The sequence below is a fragment of the Myotis daubentonii genome, chromosome 7 (assembly GCF_963259705.1).
Source record: "Myotis daubentonii chromosome 7, mMyoDau2.1, whole genome shotgun sequence".
NCBI classification, from domain to species: Eukaryota; Metazoa; Chordata; class Mammalia; order Chiroptera; family Vespertilionidae; genus Myotis; species Myotis daubentonii.
Window position 1 is genome coordinate 77,784,178 of NC_081846.1, and position 25,938 is coordinate 77,810,115.

Here is a 25,938-nt window from a genome sequence, read left to right on the forward strand (position 1 = left end):
TTAAAAGTTAACTTGTTATTGTCTCTAAAATAACTATGACTTTGATTGTGACACTTTAAAAGAACTTGCATCTTTACAATATTAAGACTTCTAATCCATGAACATGGTATATCTTTCTATTCGTATCTTTAGTAAGCCTGTAAATAAAAATTTTAGTTTTCTCCATAAAAGTCTTGGACATATTTCATTAGATTTATTCCTAGATATGTTATATTGTTGATAAAATTTTAAATGGTACCTTCTCAGAAATTTTATTTTCTAACTTTTTCTTGGCCAGCATATAGAAATATTGTTTATCTTGATTTTCTATGCAATTATTTTATTAATTATTATAATTGTTTTGCATTTTCACATACCTATTTGTATTAACCATAAATAATATCAATTTTGTTTCTTCCTTACCAATCTTTGAATTTCTGTGTTTTATTTTTTGCTTCTTTTCTTTTTCTTTAGCCTTAATGTACTTACAAAAATCTCTAGCACAATTTTGAAAACAAGTGGTGGTAGTAGGCATTCTTAGACAATATGGGTTCTTGTTTTCACCTATACTTTGGCCTGGTAATAATATTATTATTATTATTATTATTATTAATCCTCATCCAAGGATATACATTTTTTCACCATTGATTTTGTTGTAGTTGTTAATCCTCACCAAGGATGTTTTTTCTATTGATTTTTAGAAAGAGTGGAAGAGAGGGAGGGAAGTGGAGAGAGAGAGAGAGAAACATCAGTGTTTCTCAGTTGCCTCCCACATGGACCCCAACAGGGCCCTGGGATTGAACCTGCAACCCAGGTATGTGCCCTTGACTGGGAATTGAACCCATATCCCTTAGATGCTTGGGAAAATGCTCTAACAACTGAGCACACCAGCCAGGGTATGGCCTGGTAATTTTTTATTATCTTGTTACTTTTTCTTTACTGTTAAGAAAATCCTAAAATATTTTATCCAGCATTTTTATTTGTTATCTGTAAAAGTATTAATCTAAATAGCATGGCCTACCATGTTCCTGAAAAACCTAAAATCTTGACACAACTCCTTTCATTTATCTTTGCTGTCATTGATTTAAGTTGTCACTGCTATTTTTTTACTGACCCATTATAATAATCTTTTACCTTTTCTGTCTCTCTCTTCTTCAATTAATTTTCTTTTTAAAAAAATAAGTTTTTATTAATTTCAGAGAGAGGAAGGGAGAGGGAGAGAGAGATAGAAACATTGAGGAGATTGAGCCTGCAACTCAGGCACGTGCCCTAACTGGGAATCAAACCAGCAACCTCCTGGTGTCTGAGTCGATGCTCAATCAAGTGAGCCACTGGCTGGGTTCCATTAATTTTCTTTTATTTTCTAATCTTTATTGTTGAAAGTATTACAAATGTCTCCCTATTTCCCCCATTGATTCCTAGCCCGCACCCACCCCCCACCCGAGGCCTTCACCACATTATTGTCTGTGTCCAAGATTATGCATATGTGCATACAAGTTCTTTGGTTAATCTCTCCACTCACCCACTCCCGCTTTCCCTCTGAGATTCGACAGTCTGTTCCATGCTTCTGTGTCTCTGGATCCATCTCAATTAATTTTCAATCCTGCTGTCAGGAGGTTCTTTCTAAAATAGAGATTTACTCATGTTTCTCCCTGAATGTTTTCAATATTTTGTGCTTTTCTCTTTTCTCTGGGGATGCTGTTGTTTAGTTTTCCTGCAGTGTCCTTCTGTCTGTGGTTTACCTGTTGTTTGTCCTTCAAGTTTCAGCTCAGATAATTGTCTTTTCTGAAGACTTCCTATGTCCTTCTGTTATGGGCTGAACTGTGTTCCTCCAAGATTCATATGTTGAAGCCCTAATCCTTAGTCCCTCAGACTGTGACTGATTGGGACAGGGGTCCTCAAACTACGGCCCGCGGGCCACATGCAAATACAAATACTGTATTTGTTCCGTTTTGTAATTTTACTTCAAAATAATTATATGCAGTGTGCATAGGAATTTGTTCATAGTTTTTTTTTAAACTATAGTCCGGCCCTCCAACGGTCTGAGGGACAGTGAACTGGCTCCCTGTTTAAAAAGTTTGAGGACCCCTGGATTGGGAGGTACCACCTTTAAAGAGGAGATTAAGTTAAAATGGGGCCTTTAGAGTGGCCCTAACCCAATATGACTGGAATCCTCACTAGAAAAGGAGATTGGGACATGTGGATTGACACCGGGTCTGCAAATACACAGAGAGGAGACCATGGGAGGACTCAGTGAGAAACAGCTGTCTGCCAGCCCAGGAGAGAGGCCTCGGGAAATACCACATGTGGACTTTATCTTGGACTTCCTGCCTCAGAACTGTGACAAAATAAGTTCTTATCTGTGGTTTAAGCCACTCAGTCTGTGGTATTTTGTAATGGGAGCCCTAGAAAACTAATATACACCACTCCTTCCAACCCCGAAAGTTAGACACTCCTCTTCCATGCTTCCCTGGGGCCTTTTATACAGCTCCATGGTGGCCTTATCACCTAATATTGTTTGTTTTTGCATGCTCGACTCGCCACGGTTTCTGAAAACCAGAGTTTTCTTGAAAAAAACATGATTTGAATGAATGATCAGTTCTCAAAATGAGAGCCAAGAGGAGAATTACCCTTTAGGAAACCAACTGAACTATTAATGGATGGCAGACCAGAACCCAAGAGTGACCCTGCAGAGATCCTCAACATTAGAAACCACAGTACGTATAGCTTTCTCTTGGCACCAATGTTAAGAGAGTCCTATTCCTGCTGGGATGAGAAACAAGGTAGGGTACAGGAAGTAAAACAGAGAATGGCAGTGCTTGGATTAATGTCAGACTGCTTCACACTGAATTGGGTGAAGAGATAGTTACATAAACCTAGCAATCTCTGAGTGGCTTTTACCCTGAAGGCTTCACTCACTAGAGAAGTATGTGCGTCGTGTGTTAGCATAGTAAAAGCAGCGAATAGTTCAACATTGTGGTCTGGCTCATTAGGTTCAATCCCTTAGCTCCACCAATTACTAGCTTAAAATGTCTAAGCCTCAGTGTCCTCATCTGTAACGTGGGAATGATCGTGCTTATAGTGTGTACTCTAAAGAGTTGTTTTGAGGGTTAAATGACATCATTCATGTGAAGGACTAACCTTGTAAGCATTTAATGAATAATAGCTGTCGCCAGCCAGCGTGACTCGGTGATTGGGTGTTGAACTGTGAACCAGGAGGTCGTGGTTTGATTCCTGGTCAGGGCATGTGCCTGGGTTGCAGGCTCAATCCCTGGTGGGGGATGTGTGGGAGGCAGCCGGTGGATGATTCTCTCTCATCATCGATGTTTCTAGCTCTCTCTCCCTTCCTCTCTGAAATCAATAAAAATATATTAAATAAATAAGTAAATATTAGCTGTTGTTAGGATAAAAGGTTAGCACTCTATTCAGTTGAGTATCTATAACGTTAAGTGTCTCTTTAGAGGAGAACCCCCAGCGTCCTCCAGTAAGTGGCAGGAAAAAAGTTAGCCGCACACAAATGCCAGGTGGCCTTATGTTTAAAATGCCCTGAGCATACTTCGCCTGAGTATGTTTTTACAGAATTTAAAGGCACGTACAGCTGGGTTTATCACTATTACGACTCACAAAAAATGCAGCCCATTGACAGGGGCTTTACTTCGAAATTACACGAGTAGACGAGAATTATGTTCTAATGTAAGAATGTCCACTCACTGTACTTTCTCGAGCATGACTCCAAGAATACAATCAGTTTGGGGGGCATCTGTTGGGTTCTCACGCTTTATGATTCAGATTTGGAAAGGAGCCCCTCTGGCCCGTTACAGCAGTGACAATGGCTTTCCTGGGTAAAAATCTCTGTGGGTTGGTGCCAATCATGGAAGTGCACAGGGATCCAACTCTTTGAAGCACTTAAACAGCAACTTTGGGGAGTGTGCAATACTTGTTTTCCGTCCTGGGTGAGATTGTCCCGCTTTCAATTCTCCAAGCTAAATGCACTGTGGATGGTTACCTGGGTGACAGCTCGTAAACTAAGCGGTTGCTTTGCAGCTAGCTGAAGGATTTGTGCACTCAGAACCAGCTTTAAATATATTGTAAAGGTGCTTTGAGCTGTGCAACACCAGGAAATTAGCAAAGAAAACAATCTAAATCTATGCTGCTTTCAAATGGATCCCTTGTTGAAGTGTGGTTGACAGCTGTCCCAGAAATCAGTGCCATGGTGAATTAGGACGATGTTGACTGATGTTTGGCTCGATGTTTCTTCAGCTATGTACCAACTCCCTCGGCAAAACACACCATAGGTAAGCCAAATCTCCATTTTTCATCATGTTTTAGATAATACCATATGTTGTAACTTTTTTTTTTTCTCTTCAAAGGATGTCTCAGAGGAGGAATATCAGATAAGTGGATAGAGAAAACTCAAATAATTGTATACTTAGAGTTGTTGTAATAAACTTTTCCAATGAGACAATTCCTTGAAATCTTTCATACAAATGCCTCTAGACCAGTGGTTCTCAACCTTGGCTGCCCATTAGAATCACCTGGGAATCTTTTTAAAATCCTGATTTCTGGGCCTCATCCTCCGGAAATTCTGTTTCTTTATTATGGGGTGGGGCCACAACATTAGTAACAAAGAAACAGAGTTTCCGGAGGATGAGGCCCAGGAATCAGGATTTAAAAAAGATTCCCAGGTGATTCTAATGGGCAGCCAAGGCTGAGAACCACTGCTCTAGACCATAGGCTAAACTGATAAGAACAAGAAAAGTATATAAAATTGCTTCCATTGAATTATACCCAGGCACGATCTTTTCTTTTAGTCACCAAAATATGTGTTGAATTTACATGGTATAAAGCTTCTTGTAACCACTCAGTATTGTATATATGTGTTCTTGGCCCAATTTTCTCAAAATGAAAGAGGATTCCCATTGCTTTCAGTCTTCATTTCTTAAGATTCCAAATCAAATATACAGTGTAATAAAAAGATGTTGTTTTACAATTAGATTAACCATAAAAGAGACTGGGCTTCAATAGATGCTAAACCAGAAATCCCTGTGCAATGAAATATTGCTTAAAAATCATTGTTCCAAACAACCCTAAAGGGGAAAATTGAGAAAAGTTTTCTTATGAAAAAACTTAAAATGGAAATGTACAGACAGAAGATCACAGTGGAAATGGAGCTCATTAATAAAAGCCATGTGCGTCCGTCCATGTTAATGGAAAGAGCCAACTACTAGTATACACAGGGATACTGCTGTATGTCATTCTTCTCTTCTTCCAGTCGCTACTGAGTGTGTGAGGCCATGGATGACCAAATAACGACCACATTGCCCACTAATGTAGTGATTGGATTTAACAACTTTTGGGTTGTGGTTTGGTTGAGGTTTTAATTTTTTATTTAGATGGTAGCTATTACTTGTAAAATACTCTAATTTAAAAGTTACATTAAAAATTAAAGCACGTAAAGTCCTGCATAGGGAATATGGTCAATAATATTATAATAACTATGTATGGTGTCAGATGGGTACTAGACTTATCAGGGTGATCACTTTGTAAGTTATATAAATGCCTAATCACTATGTTGTACACCTGAAACTAATATTGTATGTCAAGTGCAATTGAGAGGTAAAAAATTTTTTTCAAAAATAATTAAGCCACAACTTCATAACATATATTGTCTTTTCATTGCTAGGGGTAATAACCTTGGAAAAAAATACCTTTGGGGTCCTATTTCCAATTTATAAATAAACTGGTAATACAAATGTGTATTTCTTGCCCAGTTATTATTTGTATATCCGATTTTCAGCTTTATTGAAGAACAGGTTTTACTTATCCTTTGTTTCTGAAAGCGTTTCTTTTACCTAGAAAGATATTGCAAATACTGTTGCATTTTCAAAAATAAGTATACAAATCCAAGTTGCAAAGCAATTTGAGGAGACAGATATGTCTCCTAGTGTTTAAAACTGATTTTGAACGTATCATCTCTCTTTTTAGCTTTTGGTAAAGTACACGGTGCATTTAATGCTAATGACTAGGATAATGATGACGAAGAGACAGCAATCAACCAAATGTCTGCTTCCCTGACAAGAGCTTAGAGAAAGCATTCAGGCATGGCCATTCTGCAGAACACCCCGCCCACCTCCCCGCACACCTCCTTCCCTTCCTCCCGCCCCCTGCAGTATTTGGTGAAATTAAATACACTTGGCCCATTCACCTTGGAGAAACTTTGGCATGATGCGAAACAAGGCCCGAATGAGGATATTTATCACAGTGTTGTTTGTGGAGTGGGAAGCTGGAGGCCCCTTAGATGCCCACGTCCAAGGAAAGGGATAATAAAATAGTATGGTGTTGAACATGATACAGCCATCAGAAGCAGACAACCAGAGTACGGGCTAAAGCTTAAGAACAGTGGTAAGGTAATAAATAAGCAACCAGACATGGCCAGTGTTGCTAAGTAGTTAGTGTCAGCCTGCACACTAAAGAGTCTCGGGTTCGATTCCCCATCAAGGGACTGTCCCCATTTTTTGTTTTAATTTAAAAAAAAGAAAAGAAAGGAAAACAAATAGACTTTTAAAGTAGACTTTATTTTTTAGAACAGTTTTAGGTACACAACAAAATTGAGTGGAAAACACAGAAAGTTCCCATATATTGCCTGTGCCCTCCAAACACAGCCTCCCCACCATCAACATCCAGTGCCAGAGTCGTACATTTGGTACAATTAATGAACATACATTGACACGTCATTATTATCCAACATTCAGAATTTACATTAGGGTTCACTCTTGATGTTGCACGTCCTAAGGTTCTGGACAAATGTAGAACATGTACCCACCATTATTGTGTCACAGAGTAGTTTCACTGCCCTGGAATCCTCTGTGCTCCAGCTATTCAACACCACTCCCCCACCCGTGGCAACCACTGACCTTTTTATTGTCTCCGGGATGCACCTTCCTCCACCCTCCACCCCAATCTCTGATCCCTCCCCCTGCCTTTCCCGCTTAAGCATTCGGGTGATTTCTGTAATTAGACAATTTCTGGGAGCAGTTAGTGATTAGAATCCAATCCATAATCTTCCTTGCAATTCTTGTCACTTTCTAATTGACATTTATCATTACTGCTTATTCCTTTTCAGTCTGCAGGCTGACGCTCTATCCACTGAGCCAAACCCGTTAGGGCTTGCTTATTCCTTTTGATTTAAGTTTCCTAGGCTAAATACTAGTACTAGTGTTCCCCCCGAATTTCTAATAGAGAACAAATTGAAATAGAGAATCAAGTCCTCAAGTCTTTTACTACTTTTGCTCAAAATGATGTTACATAATAATAAAAATCCTATCTAATAAAAGAGAAACATGGTAATTGGCATACGACCGCTACCCTTCCCATTACCTAATCAGGGCAATATGAAAATTAACTGCCAGCCAACATGGCGGCAGCAGCCAGGCAACTTGAAACTAACATGAGGCTTGCTTGCTTCAGTGACGGAGGACTCCAACGTTCCCCGCCTGCCGCTGCAGGCCTCTAAGCTGCAACTCTAAGCAACTATGTAACAAATATAGAAGCTAAACAAAACCCCAGAAACCTGTTTTAGTCCGCCGGGCTTCAGCCAGCAGGATAGCAACATTGTAAGCAAAGGCCAGAAACCTACTTTCAGCAGCAGAGGCCTAAGAGCTGGAGCCAAGCCTCAAAGCTAAAGCTGGCCCAGAATAAAAAAAGAAAAAGAAAAAAAGGAGCGGTTGGGAGCTTCAGTCACCCCCAGCCTGAAAACAGCCCTCACCCCTCACCCAGACTGGCCAGGCACCCCAGTGGGGACCCCTACCCTGATCCAGGACACCCTTCAGGGCAAACCAGCCAGCACCCACCCATGCACCAGGCCTCTACCCTATATAGTAAAAGGGTAATATGCCTCCCAGCACCGGGATCAGCGGAGCCGTGAGGCCTCCTGGCACCGGGATCAGCGTGACAGGGGGCAGCGCCCAAACCCCCTGATCGCCCTGCGGCTCTGTGTGTGACAGGGGGCAGGGCCACAACCTCCCTATCCACCCTGTTCTGTTCGTGACAGGGGAAGGCGCCCCAACCCCCTGATCAGCCCTGCTCTGTGCCTGATAGGGGGGAGCTCCCTAACCCCCTGATCGCCCTGCGGCTCTGTGTGTGACAAGGTGCAGCGCCCCAACCCGCGCCCCCCCCCCACGGGCCCTGCTCTGTGTGTGACGGGGTAGAGCCATAACCTCCCCATCGGCCCTGCCCTGAGTGTGAGAGTGGCGGCGCCCCAACCCCCTGATCGGCCCTGCTCTGTGCGTGACAGGGGGTGGCACCGCAACCTCCCCATCAACCCTGCTCTGTGCATGACAGGGGGCGGTGCCCCAACTCCCCAATCGGCCCTGCTCTGAGGCCGACCAGGGGCTGCACCTAGGGATTGGGCCTGCCCTCTGCCACCCGGCAGCAGGCCTAAGCCAGCAGGTCGTTATCTCCCGAGGGGTCCCAGACTGCGAGAGGGTACAGGCCAGGCTGAGGGACCCCCCTCCCCACCAAGTGCACAAATTTTTGTGCACCAGGCCTCTAGTTCTATATAATAAAAGGCTAACATGCAAATTGACCGAACAGTGGAATGACCAGTCGCTATAACGTGCACTGACCATCAGGGGCAGACGCTCAATACAAAAGCTGCCCCCTGGTGGTCAGTGAGCTCCCACAGGGGTAGTGCCACTCAGTCAGAAGCCAGGCTCATGGCTGGTGAGCGCAGCAGTGGTGGCGGGAGCCTCTCCTGCCTCCATGGCAGTGCTAAAGATGTCCGACTGACAGCTTAGGCCCACTCCCCACAAGAGTGGGCCTAAGCCATCTGTTGGATATCCCCCAAGGGCTCCAGGACTGTGAGAGGGCTCAGGTCAGGCTGAGGAATCCCCTCCCCCCAAGAACTCGAATTTCATGCACCAGGCCTCTAGTACTATAATAATAATAATAACAGCAATAATATCCAACATTGATTACATGTTTACTATTGTAAATTCACTATTCTAGTGAAAGGCTTTATACATATTTTGTCTAATTCCAAACAACACCATTAGAACATTAGTATTAGTATCTGCATTTTACAGATGAGGAAAATGAGGCACTGGTAAGCAGGATAGTGAGAAGTTAGGAAAATCCTGGGCAAGAGAATGGGGAAACTGAGACAAGAAAATTAAACAAGGCCAAACAATTTGAACTGTTTACAGCCACCTGGTGAATGGAAAGATCTATCTCCCCTAACCAAGGACACTCCCTCGCCAGAGAATACATAGCTTAAATCATGCTGGTCAGGGAGATAAAGAACAGAGACCCTAATAATGCCATTTGTGCCAGCTAACCCAAGGACAGATGAAGTCTGAGGAACACATAACAACAAAAAACACACACAAAACCATTAGAGCCAAACAGACCCAAGATAAAGTAAAAAAATAAAGCAGGCCAAATAATGAATCAGCATATTAAAAATTGCACCTGGAAAGTTGATGAATATTCTGCTGAAACCTCCCCTAAAATTCTCACCTCCAGAGAGATAAAACCCTCAAAACAAAGGATATCAGCCAGGTCTTGCTCTAGAGCATGCCCATCCCCTTCCTGGGCATGAATTTTAATTTCTTCCTAAACTCTAAAGGTATCCACCAGAGGAGGAACAACCAGAGGAGCAATGGACAGTGGCAGCTTGACCAGGGCTCACCCCCTGATCCTGTCTCCAAGACCCCTTTTTTCTCTGACTTCCCACTTCTGTCACTGTGACCTTCACTTCCCTGTGAGCTCACAGCAGCCCCATCTGGGCTCAATCATTTCCTATCACATTTCTAGGGAGCCAAAGCAGAGCCCCTCCCAGGCTCTCTCCCATTGCTTATTCTACCCTAATTTCTTCTTTGTTCCACTGTCCCCCGCATTAATAAACATGCTCTCAAACCCACCTGGACGTGTGTTGTGAAGTCTTTCCTACAGGAAGCTGAGAACCCACACACTACTCATATGCTGGCTCTGTTGCTGACCTCATTCCGAAAAAGCGAATGCCTGTCTCCTCCTGCATCACATCCCCACAGCTGCCCAACCCCATCCTCTTGGCCCCATCTTTCATTATCTATGGCCAACGTGTCACAGGCCCTCTTAAGTTTTATTGTCAATTTTTTGTTTCTACCTTTCTATTCTCTATGATAATAATCTTCCTAAAGTACCAGTGTTCCTAAAAGGCAATACTCAGAACGCCCCCTGGCCTTCCCAACCGAGTCAGAAGTAAAGTGTGAATTCCCACCCACTCCACTCTCTCCTCGTTGACCCTGGGTATTGGCCTTTGTTCATGTCCTTCCTCCAGTCAAAACTGCCCTTTCTCCTTCACTCTGAGTCTCCAAATATTATTGATAGCTTTCTTATCATGGAGTGCTCCAGCCCACGTGACCATTGCATTTCTCTGGTATCTATAAGATTCAATATCTATTGTTTGCTTTCTTTCTTGTATTTTGTCTTAACTATTTTATATTATATTCTATGTGACAGGTCTATGAAAGGTGCTGAAGGACAATAGCATCCTCTTAAATGAATGGATGAATTTATCAAATAGTACTAACTCTGGGGTGAAGTACACGTAGTCTAGCCCATGAATTCTGAAGGCATTTGTGTATTTAGAAGATTAAAGACCAATTCTAGATCTTTTCTTTTTATTCCTTTAGCTTTTCCCCCACAAAGTTGTACTATGAAATGGGCCTTTTGCTTTTCTGCTTTCAGCCAAATGCCAGCTCACTGCAAATAAATTGCCCACTCAATGAAATAACATGGTGACGATGGTGCCAGAGCTGGAATTGGAATATAGAGTTTGACAAAGGAGTTTGTGCTTTTCCAACAGCAAGAGGCTCCGGTTAGGTGGTTTGGTGATTTCAAAAAATGCAATTTAAGAAATATTTCAATGATTTGGAATACTGAGCTGGGATACTTAAAATTAGGACACCCCTGAAAAATCTAGAATGGTGGTACCACCACACTCATCAATGACTCACCCTGAGTTGCATTATGGAGATTACAACAGCGGAAGGCACAGAATGTCCCGGCTATTGAGGAGTTTACAGTACTCTTGGGAAGATTAGACTTTCAAAAAGAAAATAATTATAGGGATTTTAAAAACAATGCTAAAGAAAATGAAATCCCACAAGAACTTTCACCAATAGAACAAGCCAATACTTTGCATATAGTATCTCAGATCCTCACCAACCATTTGAAAAGGGGACTATCATTTCCATTTTCAAGATGAGGGAATAAAGTTCAGAGAAGCTGAGTGACATGCTCATGGTTACACAGTTGATAATCTGTGGGTGAGGGATTTGAGTTTGGGTCTGTCACGCTCTACAACTTGTGCTCTTTCCATTCTCGTGTTGAGCATCCTTTCTTATCCTGTACCATAGCAGATCTTGAAAAGTGATAGTAAAATTATGATTGTTCCCAATTTAAAATACATGGTGGAGCAAAAGTAGGTTTACAGTTGTTCATGTGGAAAATAATACAATAATTAATAAATAAAAATGCAAGAATAAACTGTTTCACGTACTCACAACTGTAAACCTACTTTTACTCCACCCCGTATGTGTGCAAAGAACCAAGATTGGTGGGATTATGGGGTTTTCTCTGTTTTAAAAATTGTCTTTAAGAACTGTTATAGTATCGTATACATAAAAGAAAGAAATGAGATCTAAAAATAAACTTTGTTACATTTGAATTACCCACGGCTTTATGTCTCATGTAATTAAATTGTTTATTTTCTCTTAAAGGCAATTATATGGAATGAGCAAGATGAATAAAAATAAACTGATTCATGATTTGCTGGAAGTAGTTTCAAGAGGTGATGTGGAACTCATCTGTGACCATATTACTAAAGTCCATTCCATTCTTGGAAACCTTGACTTTCAGCATCCAAAGACTGGGAATACACCTCTCATTACTGCAGCAGAAGAGAATCTAACAGAGGTAACATGTGGTGTCCGGGGCCCATGGATACTCCTCTAACTAAGGATTCCAAGATGGGATGTTTGGGAATAGCATTACCACCCAACTCCATGAAAGAATGTCTGAAGGCAGAAAGCAGGGGTTGGGGATGGAGGGGTGGGGGAGGAAGAGTGAGGGGCAACTGGAAGGAGAACTGGGAGAACCTAAATAATCTAGAGAGTCGCCATCTTTATTTATTCCCCTACTCAGTCAACAGAATACTAGACTTCATGTTGGGTACCAAGTTGAATCAAATGCAGATGTCACCTTTGAGGAACTTATGGTCTAGTGAGACCATATAATGGGGCCTGAGTTTTTTCCTCCTTTCCACTCCCCACCCTCAGCTTCATCAGACCTAGAAAAGTGTACCCTATTCTAACAAATGCATATAATCCTGAAAGTAGGGAGAAAGGAGTAAATAAATAATAGTAAGATGGACAAGGACACAAGATTGTCCTCTTTGTGCTAGTTATATATCCATCTAAAGAGTCTCACACATCTAGGTGCTATTAAATGGGTAAACTAATGATTAAATAATAAATAATCCATTTGGGTCTTATTGATCATTTATACCATTGTATGTGGGAACTTATAAGATTCTTTTTAAGAATGCAGGTGAGGGTGAGAGTATGTGCTGGGGGGGTGGGGGTGGCCGGGGAGAGGTCAATGGGGGAAAAAGGAGACATATGTAATACTTTAAACAATAAAGAATTTAAATTAAAAAATAAAGAATGCAGGTGAGCCCTGGCAGGGTGGCTTAGTTGGTTAAAGTGTTATCCCATACACCAAAAGGTTGAGGGTTCAGTCCCAGCTAGGGCACATACCTAGGTTTTGTATTCGATCCCTGATTGAGAGGCAACTGATTGATGTTTCCTTTCTCTCTTTCTCTCTCTCTCTCTCTCTCTCTCTCTCTCTCTCTCTCTCTCTCTCTCTCTCTCCCAAAATTAATAAAAACATATCCTCAGATAAGGATTAAAAAAAAAAAGAATGCTGGTGAAAGTGAGAACAATATGAGCACTTGGAATTGGAGATGGTCAGCAAGAAGGGAGCTATAAGGGGAATAGAAAAGGGCTTAGAATGGGAAACCTACAGTGAAAAAGACAAATTTCACTCAGCTGCACAGGTCGGTACCTCTACAAGTTCTTGGGAATCTAAATGCAAGTGGTCCTTAACCCTGCTGGCCACTTCAATTAGCCTCTCTCTTGACTAATTGTTAGCTTTTTTCCCCTCTTTTGATTCTTTTCTATTAACACCTTTTAAACAAATTCTAAAATGTTACGTATGCTTTTTAAAAAGAAGCATGTATGCACAACTTAAAGAAAAATGAGACTAGTGTCCATATACCCACCAGCCAAGCCAAAAATCAGAACATAGCCATGCATCAAAAGCCCTCTATCTGCTCCTCCTAAATCGCACCCCCCATAATTCATAATCATTATCTTTAATTTTGGGTTAAACATTTCCTTAGTTTTGCTACTTATACTCATATTCCTAAGTAATTCATTGTTTATTCTTCCTGTTTTTGAACTTTATAAGAACAAATTTGCACTGCATGTGAGTCTCTGTAACTTACTTCTGTTCATTATTATGTTTTTGAGATTCACCCACTTCAACACATGTAGCTGTGGTTTCTCATTTTTACTGCTATTTAGTATTCCATTTATGCCACAACTTGTCTATCTTACTCTGATGGACAGGTGGGCAGTTTCCATATTTCTATTATTGTAAACAGTGATGCTATTTTTCATTAGCATTTAATATACTGAGATAGAGAGAACCAAGATGGCGGCATAGGTTAACGCCGGAGTTTGCTGCTTTGAACAACTACTTCAAAAGTGAAACCAGAAAACGGAAGGGACATCACCCAGAACCACAGGGGCGCTGGCTGAGTGGAAGTCCTACAACTAGGAGGAAAGAGAAACGCATACGGACACTCAGAGGAGGCGCAGTGCTGAAGTCAAATTCTGAGGTGCGGAGTGCGCGGAGCGGGCTGGCGGCGGAGGGCACGGTTGTTGTTTTCAATCGGGAGGGAGTCGCAGACTCTGAGCTCCAGATCCGGGCGAGTCTTTAGGGACCCAGACTCAGGCGGAAGAAGCGGGACTGTCTGGCTTCGGTCAGAGCGAGTGCAGCTTTCTCTCCGAGCTTTGCAGCGGGTGCTGGGACTCAGAGAGGCAGAGCCCCTGGGGACAGGACTGAGAGCCGCCATAACTGCTCTCTCCGGCCCACACTGTTGATCCTGTGGGACCCGCCCCGCCCAAGCCCTGCACAGAGGCATTTGCCGGATAGCCTCAGGCAAAGGCTAGATTAGCACCTCCCTAGAGGACAGAAGTTCTCTCACCGCTGACACAGCTGATTCTCATAGCCACTTGGCCTGGAGGTCAAACCCTCCCTGGAATTAGCTACAGCAATCAAGATTTATCTATAAGACTGCGAACAAAGACCACTAGGGGGTGCACCAAGGAAGCATAACAAAATGCGGAGACAAAGAAACAGGACAAAATTGTCAATGGAAGAAATAGAGTTCAGAACCACACTTTTAAGGTCTCTCAAGAACTGTTTAGAAGCTGCCGATAAACTTAATGAGCTCTACACGAAAACTAATAAGACCCTCGATCTTATATTGGGGAACCAACTAGAAATTAAGCACACACGGACTGAAATAACGAATATTATACAGACGCCCGACAGCAGACCAGAGGAGCGCAAGAATCAAGTCAATGATTTGAAATGCGAGGAAGCAAAAAACATCCAACCGGAAAAGCAAAATGAAAAAAGAATCCAAAAATGCGAGGATAGTGTAAGGAGCCTCTGGGACAGCTTCAAGCGTACCAACATCAGAATTATAGGGGTGCCAGAAGATGAGAGAGAGCAAGATATTGAAAACCTATTTGAAGAAATAATGACAGAAAACTTCCCCCACCTGGTGAAAGAAATGGACTTACAGGTCCAAGAAGCGCGGAGAACCCCAAACAAAAGGAATCCAAAGAGGACCACACCAAGACACATCATAATTAAAATGCCAAGAGCAAAAGATAAAGAGAGAATCTTAAAAACAGCAAGAGAAAGAAACTCAGTTACCTACAAGGGAATACCCATACGACTGTCAGCTGATTTCTCAACAGAAACTTTGCAGGCCAGAAGGGAGTGGCAAGAAATATTCAAAGTGATGAATACCAAGAACCTACAACCAAGATTACTTTATCCAGCAAAGCTATCATTCAGAATTGAAGGTCAGATAAAGAGCTTCACAGATAAGGAAAAGCTAAAGGAGTTCATCACCACCAAACCAGGATTATATGAAATGCTGAAAGGTATCCTTTAAGAAGAGGAAGAGGAAGAAAAAGGTAAAGATACAAATTATGAACAACAAATATGCATCTATCAACAAGTGAATCTAAGAATCAAGTGAATAAATAATCTGATGAACAGAATAAACTGTTGATTATAATAGAATCAGGGACATAGAAAGGGAATGGACTGACTATTCTTGGGGGGGAAAGGGGTGTGGGAGATGTGGGAAGAGACTGGACAAAAATCGTGCACCTATGGATGAGGACAGTGGGTGGGGAGTGAGGGCGGAGGGTAGGGCGGGAACTGGGAGGAGGGGAGTTATGGGGGGGAAAAAAAAGGAACAAATGTAATAATATGAACAATAAAGATTTAATTAAAAAAAAAAATAATAATATACTGAGATATCTCTCTTCTGATGACAAGTAAATTAACAAGCACCTTCACTGAGCCCACATCCTTCTCTGACCACTTTCACTCCTCTTTTGGGCCTCTTCAAGTTAGCCTGATGCAATTTATTGGATTCTTGGCATAAGAAACAACACAGGGTCAGAAACAATAGCCTTTGCCAGAGTATTATCAGTTTTATGTCAGTTCCCCAGTTCCCACAGGATGATAGGAAGGGTACCAGGTGACCTCTGCTCAAACAATGGATTGTATTGCAGGAGAGGATCCCTAAAGTTATGGAAGCCAAATCTTTTATAATGGGCATTCAGCAAACCTACTCTTTGCTCCAGAGGGAGATACTATCTCTAGCCAAGGCTATACAAACACTACTCAAATAAGCTTGAAAAGAGTCTGGGGAAAAGGCAGTAAGTGCTTCTGTTCATTAGACTTGTAGGAATGTAAGAGACCCAGGGAAACTTCTCTCCTAAAAATATCTATCCTCCATTTCTACATTGTCTTGGTTTCTGGTGAATTTTCCATGAGTACACCACTCTGCTGGTCACTCTGACTAATCTTACCAACAGAGGCTGGGCCCAAATCCAGCAGTTCGTCTCAGACAACATCTAAGTAAAGCTACTATATAGGACTCCAAGCAGCAGAATGAGGCCATATTGTAGGCTACCCTCAACCATGCTATTCAGGGTCCTGGACTCCTCCAGCTGAACAAATCCCATAAACCATCAGGATCTGCCATAGAAACCAGGTGGCTTTCTTCTTAAGTTTCTCTATTGATTGTCCCATTCAGTCTAAGGCATCAATCCAGATACAGTAGCATGTACTAGCCATGACTTCACCTTGGCCCGCAAGCAGGAAGTCTAGGGCAATTCTACCATCTGTAACAACCCCTGGCCAGTGACTTGACTGCTGATCTGAAAGTCTTTCAGGGATGAGGTAGTGTTATTGGTAGCTTCAATTTAGGGACAAATTTTGTCCTACTTTGTCTAATTGTATGACTTCTGTCTTAGGAATTCTTATCCACAGGGGGCTCAAATGACAAGTCAACTATCCCTCTGGAAGCTCCCCAAAAAACCAATAGTAGCTTCATTTTGGGGAGAGCTCTGAAGTCATCTGAGGCTACATCATCTACTGATAGTATTTCCTTAAAGATCTGAGGCTCTCTTATGACCACCTCTAAAGTATAAGTCACCATGTTTTCAGGAGGAATACAAGTTAATGTCAGGTTTTCACACAATTAGTATCTTTCCTTGGGGGGGGAGGTGGTGTTTACCATTGTCCCCTCCCCCCCCCCCCGCCCCCAAGTGGGAACTACATTAGTCAGGGGGCACAGGTTGCTAGTGCCTCCATGTGGCCTCTCAGCTGGCTGGTAAGCCTGAAGATTCCCGATTCAGTCTGAATGATTGAGCCTGGTCCTTGATATAGAAGGATTATCAGCACTGTTTGTCCGTGCCAGTAGCCTAGTAGCGTTCATTTGCCCCACAGAATGAGTGAGTGGTGGCTACAGGAATGGGAGTGAAGTGTTGATAAGTGTTTTACATGGAAGGTGCAAGATCTGGGGCTGTTGGCCACTGTTGTTAATATACTTCTTGGTGAGGCTAAGGTAATCGGCAATTAAAATTGAACTATCTGGCTGATCCAGCAGTCAGTTAAATATAAGGTGCTTGTTACAGTTTTGGAGAGCTGGGATATTTTCTTTCATGAGGGTGTTTTGATAAGAGCCACTAGCAAGCTGATATCCACTTTTCAAAAGTGATGTATCTTTTGGACATGTCAGGGAGGCTCCCCAAGGACACCTGTGGGTGAAAACTTCCTCCCTTTGCCAAAGGCTCCCCAATTGGCAAAACTATCAGTTACAGAGAGACTCAAAAGGACCAGGGAATCCAAAGATATTCGTACTTCTCTACATAGTAACTCATCATGGTTAAAAGAATCCTCCCTGACCCTTAATGGGATTGGGAAGGTATACACTTATAATACATACGTTGATTCCTATTACAGATTCAGTTATAGAAGCTGCAGCCATAGTACATTGAATTGACCAAAGGGCACCACCCACAAAGCCACGTTAGATTTCCTTCCCCACTGCAAACCATGCCCAAACCCCATTAGCTGAATTCATAAACTCACTTGCCCCAAGGATCTGGGCAGCAAGCAATGTGGCTTCAAGGGAGCCATAAAGGTTTGAGTCTCTCCCCTCCCCAAAGTTCACCAACATACTCCCATGGGTGGCCATGATCTTCAGTCCCTTTGAAGACAGAATTCCCTGGCCCCACTTCTAATGCCCTTTTTCCTTAAAGCAGATGAGGTTGAAGTACAGGAGGCTGTGGAGGGGCTAGGAATGTGGAGAAAGAGTGGTTACAAGCTAATAGGCAAGGTACATTTACTTTTGGTTTCCAGAAACATGGAGGCTTCTTGTTGTTCAACTAAATGAACTCCTGATGGTTTCAGCCCACCTGAAGCCCTATGTCAGGTGGAAAAGTAATTATCACTGGCGCCATCTATTTCAGCTCCAGGCGAGGGCTCATTGGCGAAGGCCCCAGTGCTTTCTGCCTGGAGCTTCAGCGTTTGAAGCCTTTGGTTGACTCAGGCTTAACTTTCACAGCAGGCCTTTTATAAAAAAATTTATGGATTCTACATTAATATAAATCATTTGCTGACTCATTTTCATGATAATATCTCTTAAAATTTCACCTGACTTTGACATAAGGTCTAGGGGAATGTTCTGGGGCAGTGGGACGAATCATAAGAATTTGTCTAGATTTCTTTATGTCCATTTCTTTCTCCAGTGAGTCACCTTCACCAGTATTGTAGCCCAATCTAGGCCAGTGAGATCCTGAACACTAGTTAATGCCTCAGCTGTAGTTTATCATGGGAATTTTTCTGTCTCAGGGAAATCCCCAAGAGAGCCATTGCTCCCTTAAAGTAGCTAAACCCACTGAAAAAAAAATCTGAGGCTTTACTTTCATCATTAAATGGATCTAAGGTTGTCAGCAGGAAGAGCCAAGCTGCAAGATAGCTATTATCATTCCTCCGTAACAAGCATCATGCATCTTACCACCCGTAGTCAAAGTGAACCAGCCAAGGTTCAAGTTAGCCTGTGGGTTGTTGTTTTTTTGTTTGCTGTTTTTTACCATTTTAATTATGAGTTTTCCTACTTCCATCCTCAGTGAAGATATGCATCTCTGTAACTGTTGTTTGAAAGGGAGTTGAATTTTCCGTCTACCCAGAACAAATCTTGGCTTTATTTGCTACAATGGCATGAACCTGAGGCTGACTGGCAAATTGGTGAGGAAGATACAGAAGAATTATCAAAAACCTGGAAATAGCTATTTTGAACTTATTTCCTGATACACAGCCTATAACTACCTTCCTGTTTAGTTCCTTAAACAGTCACGAATTGTCAATAAAGTGGAGGATCCTTTATTGTCCAGTTTACCATACAAATTGGATAACATATTTGCTACCATTTTCCATGAACTTTCCTCATTCTTCCTCTGTCATGCTTTTCTCTCTCATCATCTCACTTTTGCAAAAGTTATCAACTATGAAGCATCTGAGATTTTCTCCTTATAGGCAAGCTATCATTTTGCCTGCCACAGTTTCAGAGTCTGGCAGAAGACACAAGCCTCCTGGGTCAGAGAAAAGTCACAGTTTATTATTCATAATAGCAATAGCTGGCATTTGCTTCAGTTCCCTGAGCCCCAATTTCCACAGGGCAACATAGAGAGGTGATACCTACACATACAGTGGATTGGATCGTAAGAGAGGAACCCTGAACTTAGGACACCTGAGTCTTTTATAATAGCCGATCAGTGAGTCTTCCCAGCGTTCCAGAGGGAGACACTACGTCTGTTTTCCAAGGTTGCTCACCACACAACTATCTTTAAAAACATAGGCGGTCAGTGCCTCTGCCATTTCTCTTAATCCTCGCCATCATATCTCCATGATCTCTTTGGTCTCCCAACGTCCACTCTTCCCCACATCAATCCATTTCAGCAGCCAGAGTGAGTTTGAAAAATATATCTATCTGATCATGTTATTTCTCTGCTCAAAATTTTTACTGGCTCCTCATTTCCCTGAAGATTATACCATTAATTGCCAAAAAGGGGTTGGTAAGGCCTTTCAATTTAGCTGCTGATGATTTCATCACATCTCCTACTCCTGCTTCCCACTTCCTGAGCTCCAGCCATACATTCCTCCTTCCAGAGCTTTGAATGTTCTTTGTCTTCTTGTCCACTGTGTTAGTTTGGGCTCCCATAACAAACATACCATGGTCTTGGGGGCTCAAACAACAGAAATGTATTTCCTCATAGTTCTGGAGGCTGGGAAGCCAAATCAAGGTTCTGGCTGATTCAGTTTCTGATGAGAACTCTCTTCTTGGCTTGGAATCGGGAGAGAGAGGGAGAGGGAGAGGGAGAGGGAGAGGGAGAGGGAGAGGGAGAGGGAGAGGGAGAGGGAGAGGGAGAGGGAGAGGGAGAGGGAGAGGGAGAGGGAGAGGGAGAGGGAGAGGGAGAGGGAGAGGCAGAGGCAGAGGGAGAGGGAGAGGGAGAGGCAGAGGGAGAGGGAGAGGCAGAGGGAGAGGGAGAGGGAGAGGCAGAGGCAGAGGGAGAGGGAGAGGCAGAGGGAGAGGGAGAGGGAGAGGGAGAGGCAGAGGCAGAGGGAGAGGGAGAGGCAGAGGGAGAGGGAGAGGGAGAGGCAGAGGCAGAGGGAGAGGGAGAGGCAGAGGGAGAGGGAGAGGGAGAGGGAGAGGCAGAGGCAGAGGGAGAGGGAGAGGGAGAGGCAGAGGCAGAGGGAGAGGGAGAGGCAGAGGGAGAGGGAGAGGGAGAGGCAGAGGCAGAGGGAGAGGGAGAGGCAGAGGGAGAGGGAGAGGCAGAGGCAGAGGCAGAGGGAGAGGGAGAGGCAGAGGGAGAGGGAGAGGGAGAGGGAGAGGGAGAGGGAGAGGGAGAGGGAGAGGGAGAGGGAGAGGGAGAGGGAGAGGAAGAGACAAGCAAAGAGATAGAGATGATGTCTCTTCTTACAAGGACACTAATCCTATCAGATCAGGGTTCCGTTCTTATAACCTTTTTAACTTTAATTACTTCTTAGAGGCCCTCTCTCCAAATATAATCACATTGCAGGTTAGGGCTTCAACATATGGATTTTTAGGAGACAATTCTGTCCATAGCATTCACAGTACTTTGTTCATACTATATCCTTTGCTTGGAACCATCTTTCCCAGCAGTCTTTGCCCAGTTAACTGAGTCTGATTCCACAATTCTCAACTTAGACATGACTTTCTCCAGAAAGTCTTCCCAGCCCCTCTAAGACAGCTGATTAGGTTTCTTCTAGGTCCCCCCTCAGCTTTCTGTACTTATTCTATCGTTGCATATATCACACTGTGTTGCAATTGCCTTTTTATCCATCTCTTTTCCTCACTAGATTGTAAATGCCTTAAAGTCTGGTCATCTGTCTTGTTCATTGTTGCAGTCTCAGCACCAAGAACAGTTCTTGACACACGCACTAGTCACTCAGACCATATTTGTTGAATAAATTAAGCCTCCATCATTTTAAACAGAGTTCATTCTTTCCCCAGAAATACTTGTAACATTCAATAACTTATAAGCCTGAGTTTGGGGGTTTGATATTCTAAACTACAGATGATACTAATAGGACTTGAATGTGTTATGTGGATTTAACATGAAATACTTACAGACCTCCAGTTTGAAAAAAATATAGTATCCTCAAACCATCCACATCATGGAGATTTTTTAAAAAGGCAAATAGCAATCAGCAGCTTCCAAATCAATTCTTCATTCTTGTGCCCCTTTTAATCTCCTTTCCTATATCATGAATAGAAGCCATATCTAAGTAAGTTTTCCACTCAGCCCTGAAAACACCATTGGCACTGAAAAATGCGAAATAAGAATGTTGTGGTATTGCAGGTTGTTGAGTTTCTTCTGGAAAAGGGAGCAGATATCACCCTTTGCAATTACGACAATCGAACCGCGGTCCATGTGGCTAATTGTGATGTCCAAAGGCAGCTCTTGGCCACCAATGGAATCCCGGCTTCCCAGATGCAACTTCTACGAAGTTCATGGCAAGGTGATCTTGAACAGCTTCAGGAACTGTTGGTCAGTCAAATCAATGTTAAAGTCTACCTTTGGGTATGTAGGCTGGTGGGTGGTAAGAAGGGCACAGACCACATACGACTCTCTTTAAAGAAAAATAACTTCTTTTCAAATGCAGTCCCAGGAAATTTCAGGCAGGAAATATGAGAAAGAAAGAGAATCAAACAGGACACTGGGGTGAAAAACAAGATAATAAAAGAACAAAGCACCAGCCTTTTTCCCTCCCTGCAGCTGGAAGCTACAAGTCAGCAGCGCCCCGGGAAATGATGCGCTCCCAGGGTGACCCTGGAGAGCCACTGTCAACTTGCTCAGAAGCGTTCCCTTGACATCAGTGCCATTTGTACAGCTGCTGTTTAGATCCCTCTGGACTAGTTGCAATTATTAACTTTACCTTGAAAAGGGAACCAGAGAGACTATGCTTTGCATAATACTTAGCTGTGACTAAAGGAGTTAAGAAGTGCTTTCTTCTTAGGGTGTTGATCTTGTTTAGATTTTCTACCCATTGATATTCTTTCCTAATGAAATTTCAAAACCATATGCATAACGAAGGACACTAATTATTGGTGGCCACTGCTTACTCTTGGCATTTCCCCTCAGAGATACTGTCAGATCACATGACCTTCTCACTGAAAGAAAATCAATGGCTGCTAGGAAACAGTTTCTTCCATTCCCTCATGGTAGAGACACAAATAGATAAAGGAAAAGTGAACATTATAGTCACCTAGAGTTCAAGAAAATATACAACAAAATCCAAAGGGCTCAACATTTTTTGTTGTATTAAATGACCATCTAAAATTGCCATATGTCATGAGTTCTGGCATAGAATTTTTTTTGAAAGACAGTAAATTTTATTTTATTGGTATTTGCAACATACCAATAGTTGTAATCCAATGTCTGTTTTCTTGACCATATTTTTCACCCCTAAAGATTGGTAGCCGAGTTTTAAGAGACTAATGTCTATAACTGGACCCATAGCCTAACCCACAGATGCTGAATTAAAGTGTGTTGTAAGACTACACAATTAATGTGCTGTTGTAAGGTTCAAAATGTTCATGTTGGTTCTAACTAATAATAAACATTGATATAAGAGGTAGTTTCTTTTCAGAGGCTGAAAAAAAGAGTTAACTAATTAATTCCCAGAACACCACTCTGAGGTAATATCATTATCTCTAGTTTGTCCCTAGAGAAACTGAGGTAGAGACACTTACTATATTCATATGGCATAAAGTGAAATGGAGGTGAAAATTAGTGAATTACTTTGGTCTATGAAATAAACAATTTTGATAATTTGGCCTTGCAGTAGCTTTTCAGTTTTGAGTTATCCAAATTAAAATTTTAATTAATTTAAAACATTAAAACAACAAATAACTTCTATATATCCACCATCCTATCTAATAAAAGAGAAATATGGTAATTAGCCATACCTCTGCTACCCTTCCCATTGGCTAATCAGGGCGATATGCAAATTAACTGCCACCCAAGATGGCGGCCAGCAGCCAGGCAGCTTGAAGCGAACATGAGGCTTGCTTGCTTCAGTGACGGAGGACTCCAATGTTCCCCGCCTGCCGCTGCCGGCCTCTGAGCTTGCAGTTTGAAACATTATTACAAATATAGAAGCTAAACAAAACCCCAGAACCCTGCTTTCAGCCAGCCGGGATCTCAGAGCTGGAGTTGAAACAGTGTTTCGATTATAGAACCCAAACAAACCAGAAAGCTGCTTTCAGCAGCCGAGGCCTAAGAGCTGGAGCCAAGCCTCAGAGCTAAAGCTAGCCCAGAATAAAAAAAGAAAAAAGAAAAAAAGGAGCGGTTGGGAGCTTCAGTCACCCGCAAGCCTGAAAACAGCCCTCAGCCCCTCACCCAGACTGGCCAGGCACCCCAGGGGGACCCACCCTGAAGGGTGTGTGACCAGCTGCAAAGAGCCATCATCCCCTCATCCAGGCTGGCCAGGCACCCAAGCGGGACCCCCACCCTGATCCAGGACACCCTTCAGGGCAAACCAGCCGGCCCCCACCCGTGCACCAGGCCTCTATCCTATATAGTAAAAGGGTAATATGCCTCCCAGCACCGGGATCAGCGGAGCCTCGAGGCCTCCCGGCACTGGGATCAGCATGACAGGGGGCAGCGCCCAAACCCCCTAATCGCCCTGCGGCTCTGTGTGTGACAGGGGGCAGGGCCACAACCTCCCTATCCACCCTGCTCTGTTCATGACAGGGGAAGGCACCCCAACCTCCTGATCAGCCCTGTTCTGTGCCTGATAAGGGGGAGCTCCCCAACCCCCTGATCGCACTGCAGCTCTGTGTGTGACAGGGTGCGGCATCCCAACACCCCCCACCCACACACACACACAGGCCCTGCTCTGTGTGTGACAGGGTAGAGCCATAACCTCCCCATCGTCCCTGCCCTGAGTGTGACAGTGGTGGCGCCCCAACCCCCTGTTCGGCCCTGCTCTGTGCGTGATAGAGGGTGGCACCCCAACCCCTTGATCCACCCTGCTCTGTGTGTGACAGGGTGCGGTGCCCCAACTCCCCTATGGGCCCTACTCTGTGAGTGACAGGGGGGAGCTCCTCAACCCCCTGATCGGCCCTGCTCTGTGCATGACAGGGGGGAGCTCCCCAACCCCCTGATGGGCCCTGTTCTGTGCATGACAGGGGGGAGTTCCCCAACCCCCTGATGGGCCCTGCTCTGTGTGTGACAGGGGGTGGCACCGCAACCTCCCCATCGACCCTGCCTTGAGTGTGACAGGGGGCAGTGCCCCAACCCCCCAATCGGCCCTACCCTGAGCGTGACTGAGGGTGGCATCGCAACCTCCCGATCCGCCCTGCTCTGTGCATGACAGGGGGCGGTGCCCCAACTCCCCAATTGGCCCTGCTCTGAGCCCGACCAGGGGCTGCACCTAGAGATTGGGCCTGCCCTCTGCCACCCAGGAGCAGGCCTAAGCCAGCAGGTCGTTACCTCCCAAGGGGTCCCAGACTGCAAGAGGCCACAGGCCGAGCTGAGGCACCCCCCTCCCCCCTGAGTGCACAAATTTTTGTGCACCGGGCCTCTAGTTTAATTATATAAGTGCAGTTAAATGAGTGGCCTTACTATTGTAACTCAGTCATCATTCCACAAACATTTACTGAGCATGTGTGTGACGCTCTCCAATCACCAAAACAACCCTGTTATTCCTGCGTTATAGCTGAGGACTGTGAAGGTCAGTGAGGAGAGTTGCCAGGTTTTGCAAATAAAAATACAGGACACTCAGTTAAATTTGAATTTTAGATAAATATCACCTTTTTTTGATATAATTACATCCCAGATGAAAATTATTCATTGTGTAACTGGTGGCATCCCTTATTTTATCAGGGTGATTTAATCACCTTTTAACAGAGTGTCCTTGATATAATCCTATCAGGGAGGCTAAATAACCAACTTAAAAAGCTAAAGTTCACCCCCCAGGTCTGTCTGCCTCTCAGGCCTGTGTTCTCTCAATTCATCAGCTCCCTCCCAATACACATATTGAGAAAGAAGGTATTGATTGAAGTCAAAATAAGAATTTGGCCAAGCAATGAAAATTCAAAGATTAGTATAAATAGACATTCAGAAAAACATTCCGTAAATAAAGCTTCACATTTTTAAAGGCATCAGAAGAGTTCCTGGACGTAAATTTCCCAAACCAGCATGGCCTGACCCCTCTGATGCTGGCTGTGAGAGACGTAGACCTGTTTGAGACTCTTGAGATGTCAACAGCCTACAGACCCGCGGAGGTTCTGGCTGAGCTCCTCAGGCACCGCGCGTGAGTATGAGTGGTCAGCCAGCGCCAGCGCAAGGGCATATATGCCATTCTTACTTACAGGAGTCATTTTGATGTTTAAATTATGTATACTAAATGCACATGCATGTTCACAAAAGGGACTTCATAGTTGCAAAGTGATGCACAGATGCTAGATGTCGCTATCTATTATTCTTATTACATTGGTCCTTTATTTTGTTTATTAAATATTCTTTTTTGTGTGTGTGTGTACCTTCAGGATATCCAACTAACAGGTCATTAGGACATCCTGAGGAGGTACATTTTGATGCTTTTATAAGGAAGCTTTTAAAGCATAGGACACATTTTTTTTTTGAATACCCACAGCTAGTTAGAATAATTAATTTAACTAACCAAAATAGCAAAACAAAAGTTTTTTGGCACCAATTGGGA

The 25,938-nt window shown here is 43.3% G+C and overlaps 1 protein-coding gene across 1 annotated transcript in view; it reads left to right on the forward strand.

Moving 5' to 3' along the window:
• Positions 1–11,754: 11,754 nt before the first annotated feature.
• The window catches only part of MAP3K19 (mitogen-activated protein kinase kinase kinase 19), a 44,551-nt gene continuing 30,367 nt past the window's right edge, over positions 11,755–25,938 (forward strand). The window contains exons 1-3 of the mRNA XM_059704889.1: positions 11,755–11,937; positions 21,570–21,758; positions 25,376–25,530. Of these exons, the coding sequence (XP_059560872.1) occupies positions 11,755–11,937; positions 21,570–21,758; positions 25,376–25,530 (527 nt within the window). The remainder of the gene's footprint in view (positions 11,938–21,569; positions 21,759–25,375; positions 25,531–25,938) is intronic.